Source organism: Neoarius graeffei, chromosome 2, assembly GCF_027579695.1.
Source record: "Neoarius graeffei isolate fNeoGra1 chromosome 2, fNeoGra1.pri, whole genome shotgun sequence".
Classification (NCBI taxonomy): domain Eukaryota; kingdom Metazoa; phylum Chordata; class Actinopteri; order Siluriformes; family Ariidae; genus Neoarius; species Neoarius graeffei.
The window spans coordinates 52,821,995-52,841,560 of NC_083570.1; the positions used below are offsets into that span (position 1 = coordinate 52,821,995).

The 19,566-nt window shown below is 41.5% G+C and overlaps 1 protein-coding gene across 12 annotated transcripts in view; it reads left to right on the forward strand.

Annotated features, from left to right (window-relative positions):
- LOC132881671 (AP-3 complex subunit beta-2) overlaps window positions 1-19,566 on the forward strand; it is a 136,398-nt gene that overhangs the window by 50,429 nt on the left and 66,403 nt on the right. For all 12 annotated transcript variants that reach the window (XM_060914401.1, XM_060914406.1, XM_060914402.1 and 9 more), the window contains exons 2-3: window positions 9,179-9,254; window positions 14,305-14,379. In XM_060914401.1, coding sequence (XP_060770384.1) covers window positions 9,179-9,254; window positions 14,305-14,379 — 151 coding nt within the window. The remainder of the gene's footprint in view (window positions 1-9,178; window positions 9,255-14,304; window positions 14,380-19,566) is intronic.

A 19,566-nucleotide genomic window follows, 5' to 3' on the forward strand; every position in this document is an offset into this window, starting at 1 on the left:
AGTTTATACCGGCACGTGAACAAAGCATGTGAAGGTTTTTACTCATCCAAATCTTCGTGACTGAACATTTTAGCATTCAGGCTTCATCAGTCGGCAATGATTTTAATATCAGTGATGATTGGCAGATCCTCAGGATCTTTCTTTCTGTTTCAGGTAGTCATCTCTTTTTCTCTTTGCTCCCTCCTTCCCTCTCTGTCCCTTTCTTTGTAAGGACATTCTTTGATTGGAGACTGTCATGAACCATGCTGGGGCTGACTGTTAATCACTGACCACAAAGAACATGATTACATTTTTAAGGTGTTCTTGTCTGCTTTTTCTGTTACTTCATATTGTACTGTTACTACATCCAGTAGCCTGGCTAACGCGACTTCAAAGCTCTGCGAGCATTGGTCTGGCCAAGCTATTAAGCCAAACCGTTTCCCAGAGCCCGTGGTTGACCCGCCTCCCTGAAATGCCTCAGTTTGCTACTGGTCGAAGCCAGAAAAGGCTGTGACGAAGCTTAAACCAATCACATCGCTCTTTCCTCTGACGTATGCGACGCGACGGGGCTAACTGGTAGATTAAACTCTTATGGCCCTTTTCCACTACCCTTTTTCAGCTCACTTCAGCTCGCTTCAGCTCACTTCAGCCCGACACGGCTCGCGTTTCGACTACCAAAAACCAGCACGACTCAGCTCGCTTCAGCCCTGCTTAGCCCCTAAAACTCGCACCGTTTTGGAGTGGGGCTGAAGCGAGCCAAAGCGAGTCGAGTGAGGCTAGGGGCATGAGCAGACACTCCCCTGTGCACTGATTGGTGAGGAGGAGTGTCCTCACATGCCCACACACGCCCCGCGAGCGTGCTGGGATCTGTAAACACCACAAACCCGGAAGAAGAAGAATTACGAATTACGAGAATTTCTGAAGCCTTATGCGCCTCGCCTCATCTATACGCTCTTGCCAGTATCTGTTGGCGTTGTCGGTGACAACAAGCCACAGCACCAAGACCAGCAACACTAACGACTCCATGTCCTCCATGTTTATTGTTTACTATTCGGGTCGTGAGACTACCGCTTAAAAGATCACTGATGTCACTGTTTGCGCCGCCTAACGACATCACCTGACGTCCACCCACTTTCGCTAACTCCACCCAATGTGTCCACCCACTTCCAGCCAGCACGGTTCAGCGCGGTTGTAGTCGAAATGCAACTCCAACAGCCCCGCTCAGCCCGACTCAGCACGGCACGGCTCAGCCCGACTCAGCCGCGTTTGTAGTGGAAAAGCGGCATTACCGAAGCCGGTCGGGAGCAAGGCGAAAACATCCTTCCTTTCAATAAATACCTCCAGGGCTGCTCTTTGCTCTGTTTTCAATGAGAACTTCCCGTTGAATGCTTTCAATACAGCATCTACCGCTGTGTTAAAGGCTTGCCGCTGCTCCATGTTCGTGATGTGAATGAAGCGCTTCCGGCATAGATTCTGTAAACAATCTATGGCTTCCGGTCGCAGTTCTACTACGTCACTGCCTTGAACACGCCTCTACCCAAGGCCGTTGGAGATGCTCAAAGTTGATTGGTTCCCGATTTTTCGGGAGCTTGGAAATGCTGTAGATAGCCTGCCTGGCCAGACTAAGCTCGGAACAGGCCCTCGTGTTGCGTCACGCTTAGGATGGGCGGGCCCAGGCTATACATCCAGTACTGTGCAAAAGTCTTAGGCACATGCAATGAAATGCTGTAGAGCAAAGACACCTTCAAAAATAATGAAATTAAATGTTTCTACATTTAAAAAATACCATAAAGATCAGTAAACAGTAATGCATGAAAAAAGTCAGTGTTTGGTGTGAGACAACCCTTTGCTTAAAAAAAAAAAAATAGAAGTCTCAGGTACAATGAGTGCAGTTTTATAAGGAAATTATCTGTAGGTTTTACCGAGCATCTTGCAGAAGCAGCCACAGTTCTTCTGGACACTTTGATTGTCACACTTGCTTCGTAATTTTGCAGCAAAACCCAGCAACCCTTCATTATGTTTTGTTTTTTTAAATCTGAAAAGTGGTCTCTTATGTAATATGCTGCTCAGATGCAAGCACTTTTTTTCTGTAACATTTAATTTTGTGCTGAAAACGAATGTTTGGAACTTAAATGTTTTTGTACTGCCTCGACAATGTAGAAGTCATAAAATAGAAATCTACTAGCAGGTTACCTGGCATTGCTGGGTTTTTGCAAAATTCTGGGTTGCCCCCAGACTTCCATGTCAAATTTGGTGAAGATCCATTGAGAAATGGTGATGTTAACCCAAGACAAACAAAAATCCAAACATCCACCACCCGGGGCCCACCAGGGACCCCCTGGGGCCCAAGTATAGAATTTCCGAGTTCCTTCAAATTGTGGCCATCTCCTCTACCTACGTGCCAAGTTTAGTGAAGATCTGTTGAGAGTTTGTGTTGATAAATGTAACATGAAAGGCATTGAGGGAGGGGGTGGGTGGATGTTGTGCCCCCCAGGGACCTCCCTGGGGCCCGTATGTAAATTTTGCTTATGTCTGCAAAATTCCAGGTCATCCTCGGACCTACTTGCCAAATTTGGTGAAAATCCATCAAGAAATGGCGACGTTGGCTCAAGACAAACAAACAGAGGTGGACAAAGTACCCAACTTCATTACTTAAGTCAAAGTACAGATCCCACTGGTCAAATGTTAGTCCGATACAAGTGAAAGTTGTACAGACAAATTTTTACTTAAGTTAAAGTACTGAAGTACTTGCTTTTAAAAATACTTAAGTATTAAAAGTACATTTTCTGTCAACGCATTGTTGTATTATTGCCACAACACTTACAAAACCTAATGGCTCTGAAGCAACCGACTGGATTTACAAAATGAACGCATGCTGTGTCATCATGGTGGTTTAACGTTAAGCTAGCTAGTCAGTGAAACTCCACCTGACATGCTAGCAAACTCTTTTCAAACTCGAAATCATACTGGGTAGTTAACATTACTAGAAAAGAAAGATTTCTACATTCTGTTTATTTGGCAAGATTATGCTAAAACATATTTCTGAAAGTACTTCAGATAAGTTAACGTTATTCATGTTAGCATAACTCCATTTTTACATGCTAATTAACAGTATCCAAGTTAATGTTAATGTTAGCCATGGACAAGGCTAGGGCAACTTGGCGGGCAAATCTGTAGAAAGTCATTTGACGAACCAGACCACATAGCTATTGCAACGTTATCGCTAGCTCTAAAAGCACAGACAACTTCGTTGCAAGCTTTCTCTTGGAATAAAATGTTTATATTCCTCAATATGCTTCTGCAGGTTGGACGGCAAGTTTTTGTAGGCCGTGATATTGTGCGTTTTAGGCAAACAAAGCAAACATTTAAAACGAAACAAATCTTTAATCCTTTCAGAAAACTGAAACCTGGGTTGATGGGCCATGGGTGCGTGCATTCCCCAGAAGAACCGCCTCCTTCCATTCTGCCATCAACTGATCGTGTTAAATAACGCTGCTGAGAAATCACTGAACTTGATTTTATACAGTCTCTGGACGTGACATAACCTGAGTGATTACTGATCGGCTGTCTCAGTGTCACCTGAGAAGAAAACAACCATGTTTTAGAAAAGAAAAAAACATCCACTTTCAAAGCTGCTTCCTTCCGTAGTAACAAGTAACGAGGACCTGGACAGAAATGTAGTGGAGTGAAAAGTACGATATTTGTCTTTCAAATGTAGTGAAGTTAAAGTCATAAGTTGCCAAAAAAATGAATAAAGTAAAGTACAGATAATCAAAAGTGTACTTAAGTACAGTACTCAAGTAAATGTACTTCGTTATTGTCTACCTCTGCAAACAAACAAGCTTTGCTGCTTATTATATAGATAAAGTTTGTATGAAAAAAAATAGGGTGCCTAAGACTTTTGCACAGTACAGTATGTGTCTTTGTTGAATGTAGGCAGGTGACAAATTAAAGGAAAAAAGCAACAGTTTCTCCCAGGTGCTGGGACAGTGAAAAGTGTGCTTTTAAGCTGTGTTTTGAGCCTATATATTCCCGAAACACTTCAGTCCACAAGTGTTCATTTGAGTTGAGATTTGCTGACCATGAACATCATAGCATATCATTTACACCATTCTCATCCTCATCAAACCATTCAGTGAGCGCTCATGTCCTGTGGATGAGGGCGGAGTCATCCTGGAAGAGACCACGCCTGTCATGATAAAATATGTTTCATTGTAGAATAAAGATGATCAGTATCAAACAACAAATAACAAAACAGAGCCACCATTTTCCCTTTTAATTTATCTTCCAAAAGGTTTCATATTTTGTATACTAGCAGTGAATTAATGACAGATCCCACCTCGCAAACAATTTTCTGGATGAGAAAACCGTATAACAAAACTATTTTTCGTTTCACTAGTGTGCATGAACGGGATCTTGACTGTCTCTCTTGAATGGGGTCTATTTTCATGATTGAAAAGCATTTTTACTTTCCTTTTTATTGACAGCTCTTTCCATTTCCTCAATTGCTCTCTTGAATATCTAACCATGTCTGCTTGTCATAAGAGGTTCTTTATCATTCGTTATGGTCTGAGGTGTCACGCTTCGGCACACGCCAAATCAATCACATTTATTTCTCTGTTCATCCTCTGAGACTGAACTAATCACTTCAGCAAAGAAGTGCCTTTTTGTGCCTCATTTCTGAAAGACTTCCTTACTCAATGTCGTCATCATCATCATCATCATCCAAAAACCTACTTTTACACACACTTATGGTGCATCAGAGGAAGCAAGAAGGGCAATTGGTAAGAGATAAATTGGTGTATATGACTGACTGTTTTTCTGGTTTTGGGCTGTGAAATAATAGTAAATCGATCCCAACCCCATTTGTTCAGGCTCTTTGAAACACCTTCTGTTGCGTATTCAGGCTTGCTCAGTGAATATGAAAGTACTGGTTGTGTAAGTAACTAGTTCTCAGTTACATGTTCCCTTACAAAATAGAAATTTATTCAAGTGTGCTTCTAGTATACTTCTTTTAAACTAAAAATAAGAGAGTATGCTTTCAGTTTACTTTTTATTTACTTATCAGAGATATACTTAATAAAGTAATATATAAGTATACTTGGCTTATACTGAAAAGTATATAGAAAAGTCTAAGTATATTAAGCTTATACTTAAACTTTTGATCAAGATATACTTAACAAAAGTGTAATAAAGTATTAAAATATTTGTGCATTATGTTTAAGTGTGGGGCGGCACGGTGGTGTAGTGGTTAGCGCTGTTGCCTCACAGCAAGAAGGTCCGGGTTCGAGCCCCATGGCCGGCGAGGGCCTGTCTGTGTGGAGTTTGCATGTTCTCCCCGTGTCCGCATGGGTTTCCTCCGGGTGCTTCGGTTTCCCCCACAGTCCAAAGACATGCAGGTTAGGTTAACTGGTGACTCTAAATTGACCGTAGGTGTGAGTGTGAATGGTTGTCTGTGTCTATGTGTCAGCCCTGTGATGACCTGGTGACTTGTCCAGGGTGTACCCCGCCTTTCGCCCGTAGTCAGCTGGGATAGGCCCCAGCTTGCCTGCGACCCTGTAGAACAGGATAAAGTGGCTACAGATAATGAGATGAGATGTTTAAGTGTACTTGCCCTGTCGTTGTGCTTATCCTTTTGATAGCCTATAAAATACTTCTATTTCACATACAGTTAGGTCCATATATATTTGGACACTGACACAAATTTTTTTTTTACCTGTTTACTGAAACATATTCAAGTTAGTTATATAATGAACATGGACATAAAGTCCAGACTTTCAGCTTTCATTTGAGGGTATCCACATTAAAATTGGATGAAGGGTTTAGGAGTTTCAGCTCCTTAACATGTGCCACCCTGTTTTTAAAGGGACCAAAAGTAATTGGACAATTGACTCAAAGGCTATTTCATGGGCAGGTGCGGGCAATTCCTTCGTTATGTCATTCTCAATTAAGCAGATAAAAGGCCTGGAGTTGATTTGAGGTGTGGTGCTTGCATTTGGAAGATTTTGCTGTGAAGAAAACATGCGGTCAAAGGAGCTCTCCATGCAGGTGAAACAAGCCATCCTTAAGCTGCGAAAACAGAAAAAACCCATCTGAGAAATTGCTACAATATTAGGCGTGGCAAAATCTACAGTTTGGTACATCCTGAGAAAGAAAGAAAGCACAGGTGAACTCATCAATGCAAAAAGACCTGGACACTCACAGAAGACAACAGTCGTGGATGATCGCAGAATAATTTCCATGGTGAAGAGAAACCCCTTCACAACAGCCAACCAAGTGAACAACACTCTCCAGGAGGTAGGTGTATCAATATCCAAATCTACCATAAAGAGAAGACTGTATGAAAGTAAATACAGAGGGTTCACTGCACGGTGCAAGCCACTCATAAGCCTCAAGAATAAAAAGGCTAGATTGGACTTTGCTAAAAAAACATCTAAAAAAGCCAGCACGGTTCTGGAAGAACATTCTTTGGACAGATGAAATCAAGATCAACCTCTACCAGAATTATGGAAAGAAAAAAGTATGGCAAAGGCGTGGTACAGCTCATGATCCAAAGCATACCACATCATCTGTAAAACACGGTGGAGGCAGTGTGATGGCTTGGGCATGCATGGCTGCCAGTGGCACTGGGTCACTAGTGTTTATTGATGATGTGACACAGGACAGAAGCAGCCGGATGAATTCTGAGGTATTCAGAGACATACTGTGTGCTCAAATCCAGCCAAACTGATTGGTCGGCGTTTCATAATACAGATGGACAATGACTCAAAACATAAAGCCAAAGCAACCCAGGAGTTTATTAAAGCAAAGAAGTGGAATATTCTTGAATGGCCAAGTCAGTCACCTGATCTCAACCCAATTGAGCATGCATTTCACTTGTTAAAGACTAAACTTCAGACAGAAAGGCCCACAAACAAACAGCAACTGAAACCGCTGCAGTAAAGGCCTGGCACAGCATTAAAAAGGAGGAGAAACAGCGTCTGGTGATGTCCATGAGTTCAAGACTTCAGGCAGTCATTGCCAACAAAGGGTTTTCAACCAAGTGTTAGAAATGAACATTTTATTTATAATTATTTAATTTGTCCAATTACTTTTGAGCCCCTGAAATGAAGGGATTGTGTTTAAAAAATGCTTTAGTTCCTCACATTTTTATGCAATCATTTTGTTCAACCCACTGAATTAAAGCTGAAAGTCTGAACTTCAACTGCATCTGAATTGTTTTGTTCACAATTCATTGTGGTAATGTACAGAACCAAAATTAGAAAAATGTTGCCTCTGTCCAAATATTTATGGACCTAACTGTATATTGGCTTCTTTGTGATACACGGCAGCATGTTTTAAATCCCATCTTTTAAACCTACATTGTACCATAAGTTTGTGATCAGCTCTGGGGTGGAATAGCTTAAGACTAAATAGTGTTGGAACTTAAACTTATCTTTTATGTACATGGTGTTATTAACCCACAAAGAGACAGATAATCATTTCTCTTATTTTATTTGCCAACAAATTTGAAAACAAAGGTGACAGACTTGAATCATACTGGCTGGCATTATACGCCATCACCAAAATACATCTCAATTTTTGCAATTTCTTCAAAAAACAAGTCACATTTCATCAGTAAAATAGGGCTAGAAAACTAATAGTATACTTAGAAGGGTAATTGCAGTATACTTCAAAACTAAAAAGTGGACTGGATGTATATAACCAGTAACTAACGGTATCTTCCCAATATGGTATAAAGTATACTTTTATAAACTAAAAAGTGGACTAGAAGTGTGTAACGAGTAAACCAATAGTATATTTCTAGTATACTACAAAGTATACTTTAGTAAACTAAAAAGTGGACTCGAAGTATAAAACAAGTTGACTCATAGTATATTTCCAGTATACTATGAAGTATACTTCTGTAAACTAAAGAGTGGATTACAAGCATAGAACTAGTAAACTATTAGTATATGAGTTTACTTGTGGTATACTTGCAGTACAAAATTTAAAAAAAAATACTAGTGTATACTCAAAGTTTATTTGTCTTAGACTTAAAGTATACTTTTTTATAAACTAAAAGTAGGCCAATTTAGTCCCAAACAGTATTAGATTAGTTTACTTACAAGCTGGGTGCGATTTGCTGGGGGGGATGGTGGGGATCATCCCCCCCCTCTGGTTTTTATCTCTGCTGAAAAAAAAAATCCTCGGGGACAACCCCGTCAATAAAACAAACAAACCAAAAAAAAAAAGTTGACATGACAGGCATGTTGTGACACAGTTTTCTATGGTCTACATTGCACTCACTTTCAAAATGACCCGAAGTGGCAGCTTTGATGTTCACGAACGTCCCCAGCAAATAGATACATTGTAGATAATAACAATAACCAGAGTGTGAACGTGGATTTAGCGCCATGAATCACATCCTTACTGATGAGCGCAACAGAATGAATGTATCCACACTGACAGCCTTCTTTTCCTCGCTGTCAATGGGCCAGACGTGCGTTCCTTCCCTGCTGAGAAATTCGCAGAAATGTGGATTAAAGAAGGGCGAAACGCGGCGGATAGTGCACCGACGGGAAAGCAGAAAAGGCCACATGAACTGCGCCATCAGAGCAAACTGTTCATTTAGTATTCATGTATTTTAGTGATTTTCGAGTCACTGTCCATTTAATCCGGAGGGAGAGAAACATCACAGCAACGCGACAAGCAATGCGAACTTTGTTGTGTGTTAGTGTTCGTGTATTTAGTCAGAGAGATAGGAAGATGAATTTACTATCTCTGGTTTAGTGTTCGTTTTCATTTAGTGTTATTCATTTTATATCATCGGATGTTATTGAGCTGTTAGCCTATTGTTACCTTAATTTTGTGACGTTTCATGATTAAAAAAAAAAAAACATCCCCCCTTCTGGTTTTTTGACAAATCGCACCCTGCTTACAAGTATACTGTAAGTACATTGATATCAGTATACTTGGTACACAAAAGTATACTTAAGGAAATACATGTTAACTTTACTTAAGTATACTTAATAAAATGAACTTGAAGTATACTTCTTTTTGATAAGGGTTGTCATAACCAAAAGCACGAGGTTTCCCTAAAATGAGGACAAAGAAATTGGTTGAAGCCTGATGATGGGTTGAGTGGATCCACATCTCAGCGTGGAAATGATAGTATATACATATGCATTGATGGTGTTTTGCTTCTGATTTTTTTCAGGCACGATGATTTGAAGGAGATGCTGGACAGCAACAAGGACTCTCTAAAGCTGGAGGCTATGAAAAGGATTGTTGCAGTGAGTACTGTATTACTTTTTGCTGGAACCTTCTAGTCCTCTTTGTTAAATAAATCTGAAAGTGCATCAACCAGAAGTGAAAGCGTACATCTTGCTTTTTTCACTCTTGTGTCAGTTGTATTGCTTTTTGGCTGTGGGATAAGACTCACTCAAATTGAATCCCCACAGTCCTTTGGCATTATTGCTGTACATTGATTGCACCTGTCATGTGGTGAATTCAACCTCGGGGGAAGATTGTACGCTATAAGCAATTCCAGTCCATGTTCTCTGGCATAATTATTAATAATCAGACCTCCTCATCTCTGTTGTAATCAGGGAGAATTCTTAGTGTTAAGTGTTCACAGACTTGCCTTATTCTCTCTGTGCTCCAGATACAGTACGTACATCTGCATGCTCATTATCTGGTAGTTTAGTCTAATAAGATATTCATATTGACCTGATTTTCATTGTATGTTGAACAGGTCCTTGTCTGATTTGTTCTGCAGAAAATCTTACACGCAGGTACACACAGAAATCTTGGCTTCTGTTTATTATTTATTGTATGAGGCAGGGCCATTATGCTCACTGAGGCAGTGTTGTCAGCATGTGCTTTATGGCCTTAGTGTTCAAACAGTGAGTCAAGCGAACCTCCAGCCAGTAGCTCCATACAGATTCACTTAATCAAGCCCATTGGATATTCTGTAACAGACTAAATCCATTAAACCTCAGATAGCACAGGGACAGAAGACGCAGACTTACTGAGACCAGGCAAACACAGAGCTCACTTTAACCTATTTATTTCAGTATACATTTCGCTTTTAAAGGTCTCATTGCATCGTTTTTTCATTAATTGTGCGGTGGTCTCTAGTATGAGTGAATGCCCTGCGAGCCGGTTTTGGTGAAAAAAAAAAAATGCTGTGGTTCTCCTGTTTGAGGCTGTTCTAGTTTGGTGGAGGAGTGGGTGGCGGGAGAACGACAGGATTTCAGCTCTTACTCATTAATATTCATGACATGTAAATGTGTTACTTCTGATTGGCTAACAGCAATCAGTAAACGTGTTACCTCTGATTGGCTAATAGCACTGTGACGCTACCTCCAGTGGGTCAGAACAAGCGGATGTGGGTGTCTTTGTAAAAACTGTTTTGATCAGGGCTTTGAACCGGTTCAAGGAACGAAAACGAAAACCGGGAACTTTTTCTATTTCACATGGAACAGAAACGAAACCAGAAACTTTATTATTTTTTATGTTCCGGGACAGAAACGCTTATTAAAAATAATGGTAACCAGTTAATACCGGTTTTTATTTCGTTCCTCAAAGTTTCCGTAGCCTACAAATAAAAAAGCCATTCTTCTCCTGCACAAGTTTCTATGACCCGCTGGGGTTCACTTCCTGTGTGACGTTCGCTGACTGAATGGAGAGAGCGGGAAGGTGGACTACTATCACGTCTCCATTACTGAGTGTCTGAGCAAAGAAGAGCCTGAACGATGCAACCTCCCTATTGGCTGTTTGTAAAAATGTATCAGTTGTTGCCCTTCCCACGGGAATCATCGCGGGCTCGAGAGACGAGACCTGACGAGTTAGTTCGTTGGTAGCAGAACAAAATGTCTGGACACAAATCGGGTTTTCAGAAAAGGAAAGAAAATAAACAGAGGGTTGAAAATACAAAAAAGGAGGCAGAAAATGCAAAACGAGTTTTAAGGTAGGACAAATGGTTACTTTTCTGAGGCAGCCCGCCATGGCTGCAGGCTTTCAGTTGTCATAGAATGGTTACTTTTCTGAGGCAGCCCGCCGTGGCTGCCTGCAGGCTTATTTATTATAGCCCATTTAGTTAAAATAGTTGATATAAAATATTTATAGTTATAGTTATAGTTATGTGATGGTTGTCCTGATTTAGACTGGTGTTTTGGTTTTTTTTGGAGGGAGGGGTTTGTGCGATGTTGCACCCGGGTCCAGATTAGGGCAGAACCGGCCCTGGCTACATTTCAGGTGTAGTTTGTTTTATGAATGTATGTACTTGTATAGATGTGTACTTGGTCTTCCAATATGGCGCCTAACAAAATCTCGCGGCGCGGTGACGTCATGCGGTAGCCCTCTATAGGGCCTGACTAGCCTTTGGTAACACACTAAACGAATTCTCTTTCATTTTTGGCACTTTTTCTGTTTGTGTAGATGGGAAGACATACTGAGAATCCAAATCGCCAACATTTGAAATAATAATTGTTTTGAATTATTTCTTGTCTTATTTAATGAAGGTTGTAATAGAATTAGCCTACATTTGGCTTAAGCTGGATGAGACAGAGACATAATTTTATAGCCATTTGTTAAACAGCTGACAGGGAACGTAATTAACCGTTCCGGGAACGAAATTTTTTTGTTCTAACCGGTTCGGGAACGTCTATTTAATGGTGGAACCCAAAACCGGAAACGTTAAAATTCCGTTTCTGTTCGGAACGAACCAATAGGAAAAAAATTCTGGTTCAAAGCCCTGGTTTTGATTGGCTATTATGGTCTCGACATCGATGTTTTGACCAATAACAATGTAGATAACACGAATTTTACATCACATTCAACAAGATTTAAACGAGACTAAAGATGGCGACTTACAAATAATGTGTAAACATCGTTGGAGTAAATAAAGTTTGAACAGCATGAAGGAACATACCCCAACCCCCCGAAATTAATTAAAAAAAATTCTCACCGGATTTGGCAGAATATAAAAAGGTCGTTTTTTACTCAGAAAAAGCGGAAAACTCTCATCCCTGCCTAGCTTGTGACCATGTCATGCATGCTAACATGGAGAATATGAACATGCTATTTTGTAACAAAAACCTTCGAACAAAAAGGTTCATGTTTTACTTACAGCTTGTGAGCTGGTGGTCGACAGATCCAGGTATTAAAAACAACCTTGAAGCAAAACCACTACTGAAGGCACCGAAGTTTGAAAAGTCACTGTGGTTGAAATGATCAGAACACAGTACTAACGTTGCATTATACTTCGCTGGTGGTGTTCCAAAGATAAATTCCAACCATTTCTTCTTCACCTCTTCTATCTTGCAACGTTGCTCCGCTTAGGTTTCGTTTCTGTCGGCGGCTCCAGCCTGACTTTGGACGCTTGTAACTCGGGCAGGGGAGGTCCCAGCCTCCCCCAAACTTGCCAGCCAGAGACCTCTGCCCTCTCCCCAACGAACCAGCGCTGCCAGGGCGGGCTAGCCCTGCGCCTCGGGATGTAATTCGCCCCGAGGCGAGCCGCGGCGCTCCGCTTAGGTTTCGTTTCTGTTGGCGACTCCAGCCCGACTTTGACCGCTTGTAACTCACGCAGGGGAGGTCCCAGCCTCCCCAAACATGCAACGTTGATGTGTTACTGCCACAAATAACACAGGCATGAACTTGTTCAGCCATGTTTTCAACTTGCTGTTAGGTCCTCTTCGTTAGCTACTGACAAGATGGGCTCTGCTATCTCTCCTCGTGCTTAAATCCGAACTTTCTTCCCGTGGGCGGTCGCAAGCCAAGGTGGGCGAGCCCATGAATACTAATTTTCGAAGTGACGTAAGTTCGTAGGGCTTTTTCAGAGCCGCTTGTTTTTCCGACTATTTTCTTTCATAAGTTAATACAGGGAATGGGAGTAGAATTACATTTTCACATGCAGCATGCATATGCAACTCGGAGTGAACTATGGTATTTCAAAACGAGCCAGTATTAAACGATTTTGGTGGAAGGGCACCTTTAAGTGAAAGGGTGTATTTAGAATAAAAATGCACACTGTAAGTGCACATCGACTAAATTAAGGTACTTTATTCTGCCTTTATGTCCTGTCAGATACATCGTAATTACCAGGTGAGCGCCTAGTACACTTGAACGCCGTTACAGTGTCATAATTACAACTTGGGAATACTATCAACCTGTGATTTTCTAATTTGTGGGCATGTCAGAAACAAATTCATGAACGTGATGCCTACAGCAGACGATAAGAGTGGTAAAAGTGGTAGTTCTGCATGTTAGCTGCTCAATTCTTCATTTTCTTTCAGTGAAACAAACTTCCTGTTGTTGTTGATACCCAAAAAAAAAGTTTTCTCATGCTGTCCGTTTTTTCCGACCACTGGAACACACTCATGACGTCACAATCATCCTCTCTGAACTTGTACCCAGAACAGTTGAAGTTTGTGCCGGAGTGGTTTATTTCTCTACTGCATGGTGTGATTATAAAAGTGGTTATAAAGGTTTAGTCTCTGAGCTGCTGTTGTTATAGCGTAGAGAGGCTTGTATGATGTCGTGATATTAAATAGGACAGTGGGGGATGGAGGAGGTGTGGAGGAGGTGCAGTACAGCCTGGTGTTAAATATTCATTCCTGGTGTCAGATTCTCAGGGTTGCAGCAGAGAAGCTAAGGCCTAAAATATTTATCACATGAAGTGAAGACGATGGAAGAAGAAACAGCTTGCTTGACATGGTTTCTATTATCCGAGCAGAGGAGGAAGTTGGAGTATTAGTGACAGGTTGAAGCTCACCATGGAGCCACATCCTGATGTTAAATGTTGAGCAATTAAAAAAAAAAAAAAGAAAAAAAAGGCTTTGTTAACTCTGCTAAGGCTTTGAGAAACTCTGCTGTAGAAGAGAGATGTTAATAGAAGTTGAAGTTAGTCTCTGATCTGTGAATTTTTATGGTTGCCATGATGTAAGAGTCTGCGGAGGAGGAATAGTTCAGGAAGTTCATCAGATTCACCATCCATCACTGGTGGTTGCCATTATTATAGAGTCTCTCTCTCTCTCTCTCTCTCTCTCTGATGACCATAAACAAAGATATTAGCTTTTATTTCCACCCAACCCCTCCAGCTTCGACTCATAATGCTGTCAGAGTCTTTTCATGACTCTGCTCTGAGATGTAGTGTACGTGCAAATCTAACCCGTGCCTGCAATGCCATACAGTGTGTATACTATATCCCCAGATACTGCTTGTATAATCATTACATAGTAGAGTGACATTTATAAGGAACAGCTTTGTCATCTGCAATATTGTGACAGTATTTGATTGTCGATTTTTATCTAGGTTGTTTTTTTTTTCTTCTTGCCATAGATGATTGCCAGAGGGAAAAATGCATCTGATCTCTTTCCTGCTGTGGTGAAAAATGTGGCCTGCAAAAACATTGAGGTGAGTTTGAAACACTCCTAACATGATCGATGTGAGCGAAAACCAGCTTGAGATGTTCACAGTCAGTGATGGTGTTATCATGTGAAAACAGCAATGGCAATGTAGCACAAAAACAACTTATTTTTCCTTCACAAATTCATACGAAGCAGCTTTTTAATAACCTTTGTGACTGCTTCAACTGTAGTGCTGGATCATAGGAAGTGATTAAAAAACGTTTATTCTCCCTACAATATGCAGTGTGTGTATGTGTGTGAAGTGCAAAAACTGAATGTATGTTTATTTGGGCATATACAAGAATTGTTATCAAAGTACAAAGACAATCAGAATACCAAGCCAGAGTCTAACCAGAAAACAGAACTAGAAGAAAAGGTACTATAAAAACACAAAAACAGGGTATACAGTGGTGCTTGAAAGTTTGTGAACCCTTTAGAATTTTCTATATTTCTGCATAAATATGATCTAAAACATCATCAGATTTTCACACAAGTCCTAAAAGTAAATCAACAGAACCCAGTTAAACGAATGAGACAAAAATATTATACTTGGTCATTTATTTATTGAAGAAAATGATCCAATATTACATATCTGTGAGTAGCAAAAGTATGTGAACCTTTGCTTTCAGTATCTGGTGTGACCCCCTTGTGCAGCAATAACTGCAACTAAACGTTTCCGGTAACTGTTGATCAGTCCTGCACACTGGCTTGGAGGAATTTTACCCCATTCCTCCGTACAGAACAGCTTCAACTCTAGGATGTTGGTGGGTTTCCTCACATGAACTGCTCACTTCAGGTCCTTCCACAACATTTTGATTGGATTAAGGTCAGGACTTTGACTTGGCCATTCCAAAACATTAACTTTATTCTTCTTTAACCATTCTTTGGTAGAACGACTTGTGTGCTTAGGGTCGTTGTCTTGCTGCATGACCCACCTTCTCTTGAGATTCAGTTCATGGACAGATGTCCTGACATTTTTCTTTAGAATTCGCTGGTATAATTCACAATTCATTGTTCCATCAATGATGGCAAGCCGTCCTGGCCCAGATGCAGCAAAACAGGCCCAAACCATGATACTACCACCACCATGTTTCACAGGCGGGATAAGGTTCTTATGCTGGAATGCAGTGTTTTCCTTTCTCCAAACATAACGCTTCTCATTTAAACCAAAAAGTTCTATTTTGGTCTCATCCGTCCAAAATTTTTTTTTTCCAATAGCCTTTTGGCTTGTCCACGTTATCTTTAGCAAACTGCAGATGAGCAGCAATGTTCTTTTTGGAGAGCAGTGGCTTTCTCCTTGCAACCCTGCCATGCACACCATTGTTGTTCAGTGTTCTCCTGATGCTAGACTCATGAATATTAACATTAGCCAATGTGAGAGAGGCCTTCAGTTGCTCAGAAGTTACCCTGGGGCCCTTTGTGACCTCGCCGATTATTACATGCCTTGCTCTTGGAGTTATCTTTGTTGGTCGACCACTCCTGGGGAGGGTAACAATGGTCTTGAATTTCCTCCATTTGTACACAATCTGTCTGACTGTGGATTGGTGGAGTCCAAACTCTTTAGAGATGGTTTTGTAACCTTTTCCAGCCTGATGAGCATCAACAACGCTTTTTCTGAGGTCCTCAGAAATCTCCTTTGTTCATGCCATGATACACTTCCACAAACATGTGTTGTGAAGATCAGACTTTGATAGATCCCTGTTCTTTAAATAAAACAGGGTGCCCACTCACACCTGATTGTCATCCCATTGATTGAAAACACCTGACTCTAATTTCACCTTCAAATTAACTGCTAATCCTAGAGGTTCACATACTTTTGCCACTCACAGATGTGTAATATTGGATCATTTTCCTCAATAAATAAATGACCAAGTATAATATTTTTGTCTCATTTGTTTAACTGGGTTCTCTTTATCTACTTTTAGGACTTGTGTGAAAATCTGATGTTGTTTTAGGTCATATTTATGCAGAAATATAGAAAATTCTAAAGGGTTCACAAACTTTCAAGCACCACTGTAAATACTGTATACAAACTAATTCAAGGAAGAACAGGTAGACTCATCAAGTACCAACACCAGGACAGAGATGGAGACAGGACTAAAATAGAGACAAAAGCACATGACACGCTCTTGGATGGTGCAACGGAAATGCATTCGCCTTTTGCAACAAGTTTGAATCCCAAACATGCCACAGCCATCTGTGGCCAGGACTCCAAAAGAGCAAAATTAGCCATGCTGTTGTGGTGAGAGGGATGGCATACTCTCACTCCCATGTCAATCACAGCAACATTAGCCAATCACTGGCCTCTATGAGCTCATGTATGCAGAAGAGGGCAGATAACATTTTCCTCTGAGTGTGTTATACCTCCCTGTGACGCAGCATGTGCAGCAGTTCGAAAAGATGCCGCTGGCTGACCGCATGTGTCTTGGAGGAAACACATGTTAGCCTTCACCCTCTGGGATTGGGAGTTGTTGTATGATGCAGGAGAGCTAACTTAAAACCACAAAAATCATCATAGTGCCAAAGAAGTCTACTATGTCTTGTTTTAACAACTACCGGCGTATAGCATTCACGCCCATCACCATGAAGTGCTTCAAGAGGCTGGTATTTTTCATCATCATCATTTCAGGTTTCCCCAGCCAACTATGAGCTCTCGCCACATGCTGCTGTCCAGCATGCATGCCCTCAATTCCAGAGTGGACCTGAGACCGGTGTCCTGCTTAAGCTGGTCGAAGTATGTTAGAAATTGCCCCACCCCCACCCCACGAGGCCCAGCTGTGCTTCGGTTCCCAGAGTACCAATGGATTTGCTGGGAGGTCCTCATGTCACATGCAATAGCCAGCCAGTTTCAGCCTATGGGATCTTATTTTTGCCAAGAGCATGGGTAGGTTTCCGTATAGGTCCACGTTTCTGATGAAGTCCCTCCATGTCACATTCAAGACCATTCGCAACATTCTGGTATAGCATCCATCCAGTCTCGCTTCCTGTTCTTTAGTTAAGGTCCACGCTTCACACCCATACAGTAATATTGATTCAACTGTAACGATATACAGGTGATGTTTCAGCTCATCTGCCATGGGTGATTTCCAGATCCGCATCAGGTTATGAAGAGCTCACCAGGCTTGGGCTTTTCTAACTCTGATATCCTTTTCAGCCGAGCTCACATATGACCCAAGGTACTTAAAATCATCAACAGTCTCGAGGGTCAACCTCTCAAGTGAAGATATTGCAGGGTCACCAGCTATGTTGTAAGTCATTACTTTGGTCTTCGCCGCATTCAACCTGAGGCCCACCATATTGCACTCAAGTTCTACATTGTGTAGCAGTTCTTGTGCTTGGTGTACCTCATCTGAAACAAGGCCGATGTCGTCTGCAAAGTCAAGGTCCATCACTTTAACTGGACCAACTCTCCTGCTTCTCCTGGGACCGATGGTAAAGCCATATGTTTCTTCCTTCCCAGTGATCGCCTTCCGGAGAGCATAATCCAAAGCAATGATAAATACAGTAGATAAGGAGCCTGGGTGTTGCTTTGTAAGACACCTGTTAGGATGGGAAAGGGGTCTGTCTCACCATCCGTGGATTGGACTTTTGCCGAAGTGTTGCTATAGATGTCATTGATAGCCAGTACAATCTTTGCAGGTATGCCGTAGGCCCTGAGTATCTGCATAAGCTTACCATGATGGATTGAGTCAAACGCTTTCTTAAAGTCAATGAACGTTATTACTGCAGACAGGTTATTCTTCTTCAACATGGCTGGTATTGAGGCACATGAAAACACAACTGTCACAGGAATTAGACCCCCTAGAGTTTGCTTACTGCCGAAACCACACCACAGATGACTCTATTTCAACTGCCCTCCACCTGACCCTCTCGCACCTGGACAAAAAGACAGGTATGTCAGAATGCTGTTTATTGAATTCAGTTCAGCATTCAACACAATCATCCCACAGAGGCTGGTACAGAAGTTGCACCTGTTGGGCACGAACCCCTCTGTCTGTAATTGGATCCTGGACTTCCTAACTGATAGGCACCAGTCATTCTCTATAGGACACAACACCTCCAGGGTCCTCAGACTGAGCACAGGCACCCCACATGGCTGTGTGCTCAGCCCACTTCTGTTTACTCTGCTGACGCATGACTGTGCTGCCCAGCACAGCTCAAATCACATCATCAAGTTTGCAGATGACACAACAGTAATGGGTCTCATCAGTAACAATGATGAGTCTGCATACAAAGCAGAGGTCAAACACCTGGTGAAATGGTGTCAGGACAACAACTTGACTCTTAATGTTGAGAAGATTAAAGAGATGGTTATTGACTTCAGAAAGAATCCTGCTGCTCGCTCCCCACTGCACATCAACGGCTCCACTGTTGAAACAGTCAGCAGTGTGAAGTTCCTGGGAGTGCACATGGAAGACAACCTCTCCTGGATCTCTGGACACCACCGCCATCACCAAGAAAGCTCAACAGTGTCTACACTTTCTGCGAAAGCTGAAGAAGGCCAGCCTCCCTCCTCCCATCCTTCTATCGAGGGACCACTGAGTGTTCTCTGATCTTACATCACTGTCTGGTTGGGGAACTGCAACATCACTGAACAAAAGTCCCTGTAGTGGATAGTGAGGATGGCAGAGAGCACCACCCATCTCCCAACTCTATATGAAGCACATCATCTGCTGTGCCAACAGCATAGTGCAGGACAAGTCCCACCCATCACATGCACTGTTCTCCCTCCGAACTGTCCGTAGCATCCGAACTGTCACTGATCCATCCATTCTCATCCATTTGTGATCCATTTGCACTACACTGCCCATTTGTACACACACATGCACAATGCTCAGTTTGCACTTGTCTTGTTGTAATATCCTGGTAAATCTTGAACTCTTCAAACTGAACTGCAGTCTCTTGTATTTTTGCACTAAAATGAACATTTGTACACAAATGCACAATGCTCACTTTGCACCTGTCTTTGTCTTGTCATTGATGTTGTTTATTGTAATTAGATATCTAGATGTTTAGATAGCTAAATGTCTACTTAGATAGCGATAGATAGTTACTTATATACAACCCCGATTCCAAAAAAGTTGGGACAAAGTACAAATTGTAAATAAAAACGGAATGCAATGATGTGGAAGTTTCAAAATTCCATATTTTATTCAGAATAGAACATAGATGACATATCAAATGTTTAAACTGA